The 14,225-nt window shown below is 40.8% G+C and overlaps 1 protein-coding gene across 1 annotated transcript; it reads left to right on the top strand.

Moving 5' to 3' along the window:
- Positions 1-6,404: 6,404 nt before the first annotated feature.
- slc26a10 (solute carrier family 26 member 10) lies at positions 6,405-11,665 on the top strand (the record flags this gene model as incomplete). Its single annotated transcript, XM_080030532.1, has 18 exons — positions 6,405-6,684; positions 7,338-7,448; positions 7,630-7,787; positions 7,917-8,081; positions 8,183-8,335; positions 8,426-8,508; positions 8,601-8,748; positions 8,846-8,959; positions 9,353-9,430; positions 9,538-9,633; positions 9,833-9,939; positions 10,079-10,148; positions 10,505-10,687; positions 10,807-10,861; positions 11,062-11,150; positions 11,243-11,297; positions 11,425-11,531; positions 11,627-11,665. Exons 1-18 carry the CDS (start codon positions 6,420-6,422, stop codon positions 11,663-11,665), a joined length of 2,076 nt encoding a protein of 691 aa, XP_079886658.1. The 5' UTR covers positions 6,405-6,419.
- Positions 11,666-14,225: the final 2,560 nt, after the last annotated feature.

The following is a 14,225-nucleotide window of genomic DNA, read 5'->3' as shown; positions in this document are numbered from 1 at the left end:
CTCTGCAACTCTACAAATTTCCAGACATTTATCTGGTGTCAGGTTCTCTTCCCTGAGTAGTCTCTCCCTCATTGCAGAGCTATTACACATAATCTGGTCTCTTATTATAGAGTTTTTAATTTCTCCAAAATGACATGTACTGGCTAGTACTCTCAAGTCTGTGTTGTATTTGTGAACATTTTCTGTTAGCCTTTGGTTTCTCGCAAAAAACCTGTATCGTTCAACAGTCCTGTTCACCTAAGGATTACACTGTCCGTCAAACAACAGCATCATTGTACTCATGGTTCTCCTCGCTGATGTGATCCAAAGTGTCCAACTGTTCTCTACCACTCTATCCAATGAGAAAGTAGAAAAGCTTGACTTTTGTACTTTCTTCTGCATCGGGCATGGTGAGGTCCATGTACAGTGTTAACTCCTCCTGCCAACTCTTCCATGTATTTCTAGATTGTTGGAGTCCAAAACTAGAATCGCCTGACGTTTCAGTCCATCCATTCCAACGTCTGTTCCCAGCCTAGCCAGTCATCCCTTCAAACTAATTAGCTAGCTAGCACTCGTTTTCAACAAACGACAACTTAACTTGTACACCGCTGCCACTATGTTTAATTCTGTTATGTTATCTACTAAACCATACAGAATGGACGGTTATATCTCTCGTCTTGCTTACTTGTTTCTTTATTCTTGACCCATAGCATAGCATACACAGCTAGACAGCATGAGCATCAATAGTAGAGCTGTTTCACACTCTAATTGTTCCCTGGAACCCAATATCAAACAAGGAGTAACAATCGGATTGTTACAACTAGCTAGCTAGACATTTGCAGTTTACAGCTGAGCATACTGTTTGATTCCTCATTTACGTTAATTCTGTTTTGTGTTTAGCTTTTTAAAAAGGTGAGAAAAATGACAAAACTCTAAACTCTTTGTACACTCTTTCAACATATTTTGGGCAATGAGCAACAAGACAACTTACCTGGCCTGAACTCTGTGTGAGGTGAACCAGGCTGCACTGGTGATTCTCAAGTATCCACTCCACCTGAGTCTCACAAACAAAAAGCACAGGAGTCACTATGGTGGATCAACACAAAATCCCTTCAACCCCATCACTGTGGCTGATGTCAGAGTCTGAATATTTTGTTGTGTTTGCTTCTTTTTTTCAGGAAACATTCAGAAACCATGTATCATTTAGTACTATTCAGGCATATTTTCCAGACCACTATTTTTTGTACGTATTGCATCTGGAACTAATTATTAATCTCTAGTGTACATATATGAGTTATGAAAAATTGTATAATAGGGTTTTGCCTCAGGGCATCAAATGACAACACAGGAAAATGTTGTTTCTCTCGCTGTGTTGATCGCTGTAAGTGCTCTATGGCTGAAAGTGAATCTAGTGGGGACAGAAGTGTTGAGGTGAAGCAGACAATGCAGTGACGGCTCTTTCAATGTAGTTCAAGGCTGTGTCGCCGTTGTGTACTTGAGCTGCACAATGCTTTGGCATGGGCGAGGAAGTGACACAGCCCATAATAACCAGACTCTCCAGTTGACCCTCTGCAGGCCAAAACAGCTCCCCTACATGGTTTTAGTAAATCTAATTGTTATTCTGTAAGTGCTCTACTGCATGATGGATGATTAAGAATAACAACATAAGCCTCAAAGCGTATACGTATGCCTTGAAGGAGTGTAGAGATTGTAAGGCAGAAAGAGGGGCAAGTAACTGAAATAACCCATGAGACTAAACACAAGTGAGTGTTTTGTTTTTATTCATCTGTGGCAACACATCCTGACAGGGGACGGACAGGACAGTATCAGCAGGGAAGGTCAGTTGGGAATCCAGGTCTAACCTTTTGTTCTCTTCAGATGAGGCTGCTCTGGCATGGTGTTGACCTTTTTTATTTGTCTGTTTTGGTATCCAACACAAGAGATCGCGCTCTTTAGAATGCACTTCCTTTACAAGCAGCACACCAAACAATAACAGTACATAATCCACCCTGCACTCCATCTGATGTCAATGGCAGTATGGTCATGTGCTTAACCGGGTTAAAAACACTCCTTAAGACATCATCTTTGTTTCTACCTTAATGAGGACGTAAAACTTAATTGTGGAGGATGCTCCGTGAGCGCACACAGTTCCCTGGGGATGTAGGCGGGTGCTGCCTTACCCGCCCAGGAGATGCATGACCCAGATGTTTGACGAATGGACATGACGAGCGTAGGTGTGGTGGGGGTCAGAAATCGTTCATCGAGAATGAACAGGAAATCAGCAACTCACTCCGGAACCTACTGGACTCACGCACAACTAAAAAGGGAAGGTATGAAAGAAACACGGCAAACGTTTACGCTTTAAAGTCCTCCGATGCAACTGTAAATGTGAAGATGGGAGGAAAAATCTCCACAGATCTTTGAGTAATTAACATTTTGTGTTTTGCCCTGGGAAATCAAGCCATGGCTAATTAAAGGCACAGTCAAGAACTGAAGAACTAGCAGAGAATAATAAAGTGCTGGCTAAAGAATGCAACATTTGTTTATTAGGTTATTCAACCTGGACTTTATGAAAAATACAAATGTCCTGGGGGGCGCCTTTAGCTCAGTTGGTAAGGCGTCCCCCTCCCGGGCCGGGCCCAGCAGCAGACCCGGGTTCGATTCCCACCCGCGGTCGTTCTCTGCATGTCACTCCCCTCTCTGCCCCATTTCACCTCTGTCTCTCTGCACTGTCAATAAAGCATAAAAATGCCAAAAAAAATATCTTTAAAAAAAATAAAAAAATAAAAAATACAAATGTCCGAGGCTGAAGGAGAAAAGTCATTTTAAACAACGAGGATGACAAAAATGTCTGCAAACTGGAGGGATGAGAGATCCACAAGCTTCTGGCAGTTCAAGCCAAAGCGGAAATAAGTCAGACAATTCTAGGCTCCGCCCCTCTCCCAAATTACCTGAGCTTTTCTAGCATATATGAATACATCCTACACGGACAATCTCCTGATGTGTGCTGCATGTGTGCAAAGCTAGATCTGGACATTCTCTGGATCAGATTCTCTGGATATTTTCTGGAGTTCATGTGTGAAAGGTGCTTTTGAGCCTGATAAGCTACCAAAATATATACACCTTTCAAGGCACATCAAAGGGCGGTGGTGCATATTTCTAAACTCCTGCTAAAAACTTTATATGGAATGAGTGACAAATTATAACAAATTCACACACCGGCAGAAAGTATTTTTCAGTAAGACATGATTCATGGCGTCCAACATTGTAAATACCCAGACAGCATGAGCAGAGGCACTAATGGATGGAGACGAGCAGCGAACGGAAAGGGATGGGAGAGGTAAGGAGACAGAGACACAAGGAGAGCTTTGGCTGCCAGCAGTCAGCCTCATAGACAAGGTCACTTCCAAAGTAACATGCCATGGGGGGTCGGGCCAAGCATCCCATAAAGCAGATAAAGAACAATAGCAGGAACTATAGGCCACAAAATGACTGGAGCCTCTCCCTGGGCATGAATAATAGAAAGACCCTGTGAGATCAGGACATACACTCAGCATGAAGGAGACAGGGTGGATGAGATATTTTTATAATGTGATTAATGTTAATTCAACAAGGAGAGTGGGATCATGAGATATGTTGCCAGACATAGCCTAACTACGGTTGCCGTCAAAGTGTGTGTTTTTAGAAGCTTCACTACACTCCATGAGTGCTTTTTATCAGTCCAGATAGAGGGTTGTGATAGACCCTCTATAGATAGAACACAAGACACTGTACATTTCATCAATCTAAAAACTTCATGTGACCTCTTACAATGTGACTTTCAAGTTTAAACGCGCATGTTTGTCAGAAGACAAACGCCACTTTGTGCCACGTGAAGGTGTTGATGCCTTCTTTGTTGATGCTTTTGAGCTAATGCACGCTGGACGGTGTAAATGACACACAGTTTGTGGCTTGGTGTGCCACTTAGGTATTCACATTTTCATTGTTTAAATTTATAAGGAGCTGTCTGTGTTATGATGGAGCAGGAGGGTTTTGTCGAGTTTGGGGTTAACACTCCATATCCTTTTCCATTCATTGTTCCTTTTTACCACTGATTAATATCTTGTTTAAACAGCCCGCAGACACACCACGCCGACGGCTTGTTCATAAATCCTCTGGAGCTGATCAACACAATGGCCCACATTCCTGGCATTTAACATCCCTTATATCACTGCATCTCCTCTCCAGCAGAGACAGAAACTTCTAGGAAATATGACACTGGAACAAAATCATATCTTTACACGCATGTCTGTTTATTACATTTAGTTCAAAACATCGGCGACATCGCGCTTGGGGGAGGGTGTCCATCCATTGCTTTACCTTTGGAATGCATCACTGGACCTCTCACCTACATGCACTCCAGTTACATAGTTAGCAACATATTCAGCATTACCCATTGTTTTCCTTTTTAAATTTAGAACCAATAATAGTCATTAGACAGAAATGAGGCATTTATCCGGGTTAAATCACTTGACCTGACTCCAGCATTGTCGCTGTTTGTGGGATTACCACACACCCGCTGCTAATTATGGCTTCCTCTGGGCTGATGCTGTGACACACAGTATAAAAATAAAAATGATTTCATGTCCATTACATTAATAATTAATTATACTTTATTTAACCAGCTTATTCTCATTGAGATAAAACATTTGTCCATGAGAGACCTGGCCAAAGACAGCAGTAGACAGTTACAGACACAACATACCACTGCTATTGAGACAGATACAAGTTAAAATGCAGCTGAAGTACAATCATGCAAATAAAAATAAACTAAAGATAAGGAAGATTTATAACTTTACAATGATTCAAATGTAATGTGTCAGAGGTCTTTTGCCGTGTCAAAGTCAGGGTTATTATCCAACACTGCAGCTCAGCAGAGATTATAAGCCCGCAAGGCATACACATTTACCGCACACTTCCTTCGCATCAAAGCCATTTCCAGCAGCAACTTTTTCTCTATGGCAAATTGACCTACGTTCAGAGGGTTTTTATCGGTCAGCATTGAACGCAGAGTGCGTGGCTCAACAAATCTTAACTTGCACACCAAGCTAGTTGATTGGTTGATTAAGCTCAGCTAACACATGAAAACAAAAGTAAACATACTACAAACAGCCGTGTCACTTGGCCGGATGTTTGATGAATTTGTCACCTCAACCAAAAAAATGCAATGCTCGTTGCTTTGTCAACGTTTGTGTCTGGTACATTTTGAACAGCTTTCAACTTTCTGCCCTTCTAGCCAAGGTCTTGGCCCATTCAAGACAAAATCCTTGGGTGTTGTCCTGTGCAACAATAGAAAACGGTGGCATTGCCTGCACTTCCTCACGTATCCTAATGAAATGGGAGACGTCAGTCATGAGATGGGAGAAGTTAATTCACAGCACCCAATGCTAGGCTCACAACAGATATACATTCTCCATTTCCTTTGTTTTACATTCAGTCAGACTGAACATCTCTTGAGATTGTGATTTCCTTCTGCCTCAAACTCACTCAAAGACAGTATCTGTTGTGATAATATGATGGTCAATGTTCAAACCTACAATTAGCAGACAATGTGTTATGGCCAGCGAACACTTATTCTGTTTTATATTGTGTTCATCATCCCAAGCTCGCTTATATTCTCTCCTGTCCGAAATAGAACAACATAGACTATCACTCATCACACACAATCTCTGATCAGAGTCAAGGTGTGGTTTGATCCATGAACCAGGCTGCCATGTGTGATTGAGTTTCACAGGCGTTCCCATGGGTACCAAACTCTTTTCCTTGTGGCTACACAGTTTAAACACCCAACCATTACAGACATCCATCCCTCTCGGAAATGAACTCCTCGCTAACAGACATGGTTTGAGGTTACACCTCAGCTCCAACAACAATGGCACTTTGATCTCTTTAGGCGTTTCACAGTGGTATACATTGTAAGACTTAGCTGTGCCTCCTCGGAGCTTTATACCTCCGGCGTAGATCTCAGGAGGCAGGACATGAGGGAGGATAGGATGGTGAAGTGCAAAAGTGTGTGTGTGTGTGTGTGTGTGTGTGTGTGTGTGAGAGAGAGAGAGAGAGAGAGAGGGGAGGAAGAGGGCTGTGAGTGAAGGAGAGGCAGATTGTGAGCCTGACTTTCTACCAACTGTTGAAAGAATCCCTTTAGCAGTAGGACCCAGAGGAAAGAATTGGACCAGCACACCTTTAGGTTGACAAAGATGTGAAAAAAAGTTTTTCAAGACTGTAAAAAAAAGTTTGAGCTTTGAGCCATGTCATTGGCTAAGAAGAGGCTGACAGGAAAATGAAATGGCTCTTGATGTCAGGGAGTCTGCTATATATGTAATGCAACTGACAACACCATTAGTGACTCTTCTAGAGCATGCGCACGGTGAGCTATCATCACTCACCTCTACGGGGACAATATGAGCGCTTCTGTGGCCGTGTACAGGAATATTTACACGGAGGACCGCTTCAAACAGGCCTTCGGCTCCGATAACGCCACGAGTGAAAGTCAGCGGCTCCGGGAAAAGCTCGCCGGGAGATGCAGGTGTTCAAGGCGAGCCTGTCTTCACCTGTTGAGGGAGAGAGTTCCTATTTTCAACTGGCTGCCAAAATACAGACTAAAGAAATGGATTTTGGGAGATCTCGTTGCAGGGCTGACAGTTGGTATTCTACACATCCCGCAAGGTGAGCAACCGAAACATTAGATCAGGATAAAAGTGCAGCTGTGGCCAGTCAAAAGACAGGGAAAAGTTTGTTTTCTGTTACTGTATGACTTAATTCCTGGATTTCATTATTTCATTAATTATTTCAGTCTTGATATTATGATAATTTTTACATCATCATCAATAATAATAATAATAATAATAATAATAATAATAATAATAATAATAATAATAATAATAATAATAATAATAACAATTATTATTATTATTATTATTATTATTATTATTATTATTATTATTATTATTATTATTATTATTATTATTATTATTATTAATAATAATAATACACACAAATACAAGAATGTATTAATAATATGCTCCCTAAGTATTGCAAGATTAGAGAAGCGTTAGAAATGATTTTGTCAACATTATTTTCATCATTCACGGACAACAGCACACACATTTATTAATAAAATGCTCATAATAGTTAGCCTACTTATCATGTATCCAAATCATTTGAGCAAGTATTGCTTGATTAGAAAAAGTATTTGAATATTTTAAAATGAACAATTTGATGACCAAAGCTATAAGCCTAAACTGTCACAGTGTTGATAAATACAGTCTGTTGTTGGTTGGAGGCTCAAAATGTCTTTTTGAATGTCCTTCCTTGCACAGGTATGGCCTTTGCCTTACTCACATGTGTGGCCCCAATATTTGGCCTTTACACCTCCTTCTTCCCTGTGGTTCTCTATATGATTTTTGGCACAGGCCGCCACGTTTCCACAGGTAAGACTCTTGTGACCACATGACGTCTATTGTAAATTCTACAGAAGCAAATATAAATTGTAATCCACAGAGCTGATGTCTTTGCCATTCAGACAATACTAATGGTCTATTCATCTCAGGTAGTGTCATTTTTCATTTGTTGTGTTTTCTACTGGTACTGAGATTTTCGGTGTATTCTCAGGTACCTTTGCTGTGGTGAGTCTGATGACTGGCTCTGTGGTTGAGCAGCTGGTTCCCACTCCGCTGGAGTTGAACTCAAGCTCTTCTGAAGCAGCTGAGTTTGAGGCCCAGAGGATTGGAGTGGCCTCAGCTGTGGCGCTCCTCTCAGGAATTATGATGGTAGGACAGAGTCTACAGAGTCTTTGATTATACACAAAGTCACAACATGACGTAATACTAATGAAGACTATAACAGACTTGGCTCCCTGACAACATGTTATCAAATTATTTTAATCTCTTGTTCCACAGCTTTGTATGTTTGGTCTTCAGCTGGGCTTCCTCTCCACCTATCTGTCAGAGCCAATTGTTAAGGCTTTCACCAGTGCGGCTGCCTTCCATGTCACCGTCTCACAGCTGCAAAGCATGCTGGGGCTGAGGCTCCCTCGCCAAACAGGGACTTTCTCCCTCTTCAAGGTAAGCAGTGTTTCAAATTCACAACGACTACTTGATGGTCTAATCCAGCACATTATTATTTGGACATTCGGTGCTCACATTTTGCGGACTGGTGTGTTCAGACGTTGGCGTCGGTGATAGAGAACCTGCCTCACACCAACATGGCGGAGCTGCTGATCTGCCTGGTGTGTTTGGCTGTCCTGGTGCCAGTAAAGGAAATCAACATGCGATACCGGCAGCGCCTGCGCACACCCATCCCTGTGGAGATCCTCACAGTATGTCAGCTGAAATGAATGGATGTTTGCTATTTACAAGCAAGTTATTTGGAGGTTAGAAGTCACAGTGCTTTATCCTTCATTCCTCAGGTGATTATTGCTACATGTGTGGCCTATGCCTCTTCGCTGGACTCTACTTACAACGTTGAGATTGTTGGCCACATCCCAGCAGGGTAATCTTTTAGAAAAACATAAACAAACAACTCTATGTAGTATGTACTCAAGTAGCTACCAGTAGTTTGACTTTTAATTTTCCAATCATCAGATTCCCGAGGCCACGGATGCCTGCCTTGCACACTTTCCCTGATATCGCTGGAGACACAATAGCCATAACATTTGTTGGTTATGCTGTGTCGGTCTCACTGGCGATGATCTACGCCGATAAACATGGGTATTCCATACATCCAAACCAGGTAAAGCGTTCTCTCTCTCACATCTGCTTGTTGACATGTTTGACTTACACCAAATTGTTAACTTTTTTTCCCCCAATGCACCTGTGTTTTATTTCAGGAGCTGCTGGCTCATGGTGTCTCCAACACAGTGTCGTCTTTTTTCACCTGCTTCCCTAGCTCAGCCACTCTAGCCACCACTAATATACTGGAGAGTGCTGGTGGATGCACACAGGTAGTGTGGACATGCTATAACTTTCTTCTTAACTTATCTCGTGGCACACTCAAAAGCCACAGATACACTCTTTGTATGAAGTGGGCAATGTTACATTTTCACATGTAAAGCGAAGGGTTACATCACGGAAACATAATGAATAATATTGGAACCTTTCATAATTTCCAAATCTCTAACCACATCTCGCTATAACCACTACACCACAAGAGCCCCCCAAGTTGTATACTTTTTAATTCACATTAAAGCAGTTGAAATTATTTAAAACAACTGTTTTGCTTGCATATTGAACTTCCATATTGTCAATGCAGGAAATGCTCCTAGTAAGGAGCTAAGCTTATGAATGAAACACTTTGGGTTTTCCAGTAAGGGATGCGTGTCCGTGTGTTCCTGCAGCTCTCCGGCTTGTTCACCAGTCTGGTTGTTCTCATTGTCCTGCTGCTGATCGGACCACTCTTCTACTTCCTACCCAAGGTGTGTTAATCTTTTATCTCTTCAAGCATGAGAGAAGAAGGGATGAACAGTGCGCTCATCTCATCCTTTATCTCTCTCTCCCTCTCTCTCCCTCTCTCTCTCCCCAGGCGGTACTGGCATGCATCAACGTCACCAGCCTCAGGCAGATGTTTCTGCAGTTCCAGGACTTACCTGAGATGTGGAGGATCAGCAAGATTGACTTTGTAAGGGCATTGATTGGTATAGAAAAATAAGACATTGGAGCAGCAGCACAAGAGACAAATCCCCTCCATCCTTCCCCTTTTACACTGATTGGTTGGCTGGAGTTGTTTTAATTAATTAATTTTCACTGGCATTGCTTCCATTCTTAATTGTTGTATCCTGCCATGACAATATGTTATCGTGGCCGGTGTCTTTGTGTAGATGGTTTGGGTGGTAACCTGGCTGTCTGTGGTGGTACTTAACGTGGACCTTGGCCTAGCCATCGGGGTGGTTTTCTCTATGATGACTGTCATCTGTCGTACACAAAGGTACAATTTCCATTCCCCTCCGCACACATACTATTTTGTTTTATATCCATATTGGAGAGAATCACTTCATACCTGTCCAGCTATGTAGATCATATTTTGAAATGTGTGCAATTAAAACTGATGACCCATGGTTCAACAGGGCTGGTTGTTCAGTGCTTGGTCGGGCCAGCAACACGGAAATTTACAGACCTATGGAGAAACACAACAAGGTGAGAGGGTGCTCTTACTGCTTAATTCTTGGAGGTTCTCCTCACGATCCGCTACCTGTCTGTACTGTGTGTGCGCGCAATGTATTAACCCCAGATTTGTTTTCAGCGCGAACACAGTATGGACAGGTAGCGGATCATGACAACAAACATTCTCCGGAATGGCTGACTCTACCTGTAAAAATGTCAAACGCATTAGAAATCCACTTTGGGAACATCATGGTCTTTTAACTTCAAATCTGAGCCAAATAAAAATCTTAAATTTCTTATTTCAACAAGTGATAATCACAAGCTCAGAGACGATGCGGCCTATACAAGGTTTCCCCGTTAAGTTCTGAACGTCTTGTTTTTCCTTTCAGTGCTTTGAGGTGCCTGGAGTGAAGATCCTGACTTACAACGGGCCTATTTACTACGGCAACCGCAGCTTCTTCAGGGAGGAGATGAGCAGGCTGCTGGGCCTGACGCCAGAGAAGATCCGCAGCCGGGAGAAGGCGAGGAAAGCCCTGGAGAAAAGGGAGAGAGACGCCACCGTCAACACTGTGGTAGGAGTACTGTCGTTACCCAATGAGCTGAGTTAGAATACACAGTGGACACTTGGAAATCCAATTCGATTTATGTCTCTCATTGCTTCGTTTTTTTCCCTCACTCCATCTCTCTTCAGGAAAGAGGCATTGCAAACACATCGTTTTCTTCAGAAAATGATTTCTTTAAAACTGGTGAGTAATACAACTTTTTGGCAGACAATACCATGTATGTATAGTTCCAAAAACTGAACACTGTAGATGTTATTTTAAAGAAGTACATCTACTACAATCATTTTGCCATTACAAATGACTTTTTTTTCCCGATTTACATATTTTTGTGGACATGCAGATGCAGCTTTCTTTTCATTTCCCTTCTTTTCCTTCTTCTGTAGAAACGTCTGAGAGTGATGTACAGGAAGTGTTAATTGACTGCAGCAGTGTGATATTTGTGGACGTTGCAGGAGCAAGACTCTTTACACAGGTGAGTCTGCCCAAGAAAGATATACACTTCTAATGTTCTGTCTGTTTCTCTGTGCATTTTGTCAACATGATTGATTTTTTTTGTTGCTGCAGATGTGTACTGAATGCCAGAAAATTGGAGTACATGTATATTTGGCAAACTGCAATGGTAAGGCCTGTGTATCTCTGCCATATTTTCTGTTTATCCCACTTAACGGAGAGTTTTGTTGTTGCACATTTTTAGAAGGATGACACACATACTTCAAAATCCCTCAATGATTTCTGTCTCCTTATAGAGAGTGTCTTAAAGATCCTGACGTCAAGTGGTCTAATGAACTACATGAACCCTCAACATATTTTTGTCACTGTTCACGATGCCGTGATGTATATCCAACAGCAGAAGGTAAGCTTCAAAGCAGAAATGTTCACAAATATAGATAATAATATATTGTTTTATCGCGACCCAAATGATGATTCTGTTGTCATCTGCTGCCATAGGAAAAACCTCCAGAGAACACCACGACTGTTTGGGTATGAGGCGGGAAGGCAGTTATGAGTCATGCTCCCAGGGCATTAGGATTTATTTTTCATATGCAGCGGCCGCATCTCTCAGCTGTGTTGCAGGCAGCATTTGGTCCAGACCGTACTGTACACCAGTGTTTTTAAAGAAGCAGTAGCCTGTTGTAGCACTATGTCATGATTTACAGTGATTACATTACAGTGTTACCAGTTTTTTTTTCTCTTCAATATTTGACTCACTCCTGGCAACCATTTTATTCAATAATCACAAATTCAGAGTGTTTTAAATCCAGCAGGCAGAAAAAACTCCACAACACACTATCTCATCATATATTTAGTGTACACAAAGCTAAAAATACAAATGTGTAATTTAAACTTAAAATAAAACTGTACACGGCAGATATGAATAATTTAGTTTTTACAAGTGTTCTGTTTTTTATTTTGTTCTATATACATGTATGCTGGAATATTACCAAACTAATATTTATTTAGTTTGTCTGTTGTTTGCAATAGAGATATAAAAAAGAAGTATAAATTGCACTGAATAGTTTGTTAAAATACTTTGTATATTTATATCTTTTGAAATATGTGCTTGAAGATGCAACTATGTACAGCAAATGCCTTCCCATGCTGTCTTAAAATGTTCTGCCTTTTATCTCTGGAGAGAATGCACAAAATATGTAATGATTAATGACTTTTATATTGGTCAGCGACTGTGCTATCCAGTGGCTGTTTTGACAATAAATGTGTTTCCAAAAACAGAAATTCCATGGTGAATTAAAACTATATTTCATAAAGGTCAGCTGAAGATGGAACAAAGGTTTCGACATCAATACTCGAGTTGCTGCGTTTATTAAGTATGGTAACATTTTAAGGGGGAAACGGAGTGAGGAATGTGAAGCACGCCACTGTCAGATTTTGAAGAGAGAAGAGTCTTTGTATTTGGTGAGGTACTGCGGACCTCTGCACTGTGATATGATGAAAAATGAAAGTATTCAAATAACAAAGGAAATGTTTACCACAGTCAGGATCAAACTTGGGCAAGTAAGGCCAAAAACCATTAGTCCTGCTGAATTCTAGATTATGCGACATGCAAGCTACACTGGTGTTGACTGATGTATATTATCGCATCGGCAAACATAGAAATTCATAAACGTGCTTCTACATTAGTTAAAACTTTTGGATCCGGTGATGGAACCAATTTCTATAGAAAGAAAGAGTTTGCTTGCATAAAACCAGTATGACAAAAACCTGTTTAAGATTTGTTTTACCAGAGGTTGTAAAGGCCATTACATTGAATGAAAGTGATGCCTTACCTTGCCACCATGCTGCCCTCTGCTGTCTGACAGTTAAAGGTTTGTCTCCCACTACTCCCTAATATAATCCAGTTACCTTGACCTGATAAAACTATACCTAGTGTGAGTTCAAAAACAGGACAAAAAAGGAAGAAAAAAAACCTAATTATTTCCTTGCTTGATGTTGGACAGCCAAGTTATTAATTTTTTCCTTTGCATATTTCAAAGAGGCCTCTAGACACTGCGCCCTTTGGGTTTTCCCTTTAAAGCTAAAGGAGTGTTTCACTAATTGGCAAGAAGTAGTCCACTTCAATTAGAACATGGTGCGCAAGGCTCTGGCCAAATGTTTACTAAGCCAGATTCCACCGACAGACCTACTAACATGCACATGTACATGTACACACACACACACACACACACACACACACACACACACACACACACACACACACACACACACACACACACACACACACACACACACACACACACACACAGTAACCCTGCAGACTCCTTCGGAAAGGTTGGCGATCTTCTGACAAATTGATTTACCTATGAAATATGCTTACAGGTGTACAGCATGTACTGTTATGTTAATTTACCCACACATAGCCAAATGAAAACAATAAAACACAAATGGAACCAAAAAAACTGTCAGTGGAATAATATGTACAAAAGGTGGTGTCCTTGGTGATACTGTAAAGTAATTTCTAATATTTCAAATTAACAAAATGTGTGCAGAAAAATGAAAGACAGCAAGCATCAATATACATACAAGTGTACTCCATCCAATATATAATAAGAAACAAATTAAATTCAAACGTCTATTACTTCCACCTACTGATACTAATTGATTTATAATAATCATAATCACTATGACAGAAAATATCTTTGAAACAACTTGTGTGGCATTTTTATCTGATCTTTTGTTTCCATCTTGTGGTGAAGGTTGGAATGACTCACATCAGGATAAATGGTTCCATGTCTTTCCAGTAAGGGTTAGCTGTCACCATAGTTCCAAAACACAAAAAAAAAAAATAATGTTGTGGATGTCTCTAATACTGTCCCTGTCAAACAACAGAGACAGACATTTAATACCTGTGAAACTTTGTTGGAAAATGTATGGTTAGTTTCAACAACAATGAAAAAAGTTGTGAAAAAAGAAAGAAAGAATTTCAAGGAAACTTTTTTTTGTTGGAAAAATGCCCCCTCTGACTGATATAGCCTACATTATTAATACTCATGTAGCCATTTTCAAGCTGCATTTTACTGTTTCCAGGGGC

The sequence above is a fragment of the Ammodytes marinus genome (genome assembly GCF_949987685.1).
Source record: "Ammodytes marinus genome assembly, chromosome: 7".
Taxonomy (NCBI): domain Eukaryota; kingdom Metazoa; phylum Chordata; class Actinopteri; order Uranoscopiformes; family Ammodytidae; genus Ammodytes; species Ammodytes marinus.
This window is presented reverse-complemented; position numbering and strand designations above follow the sequence as displayed.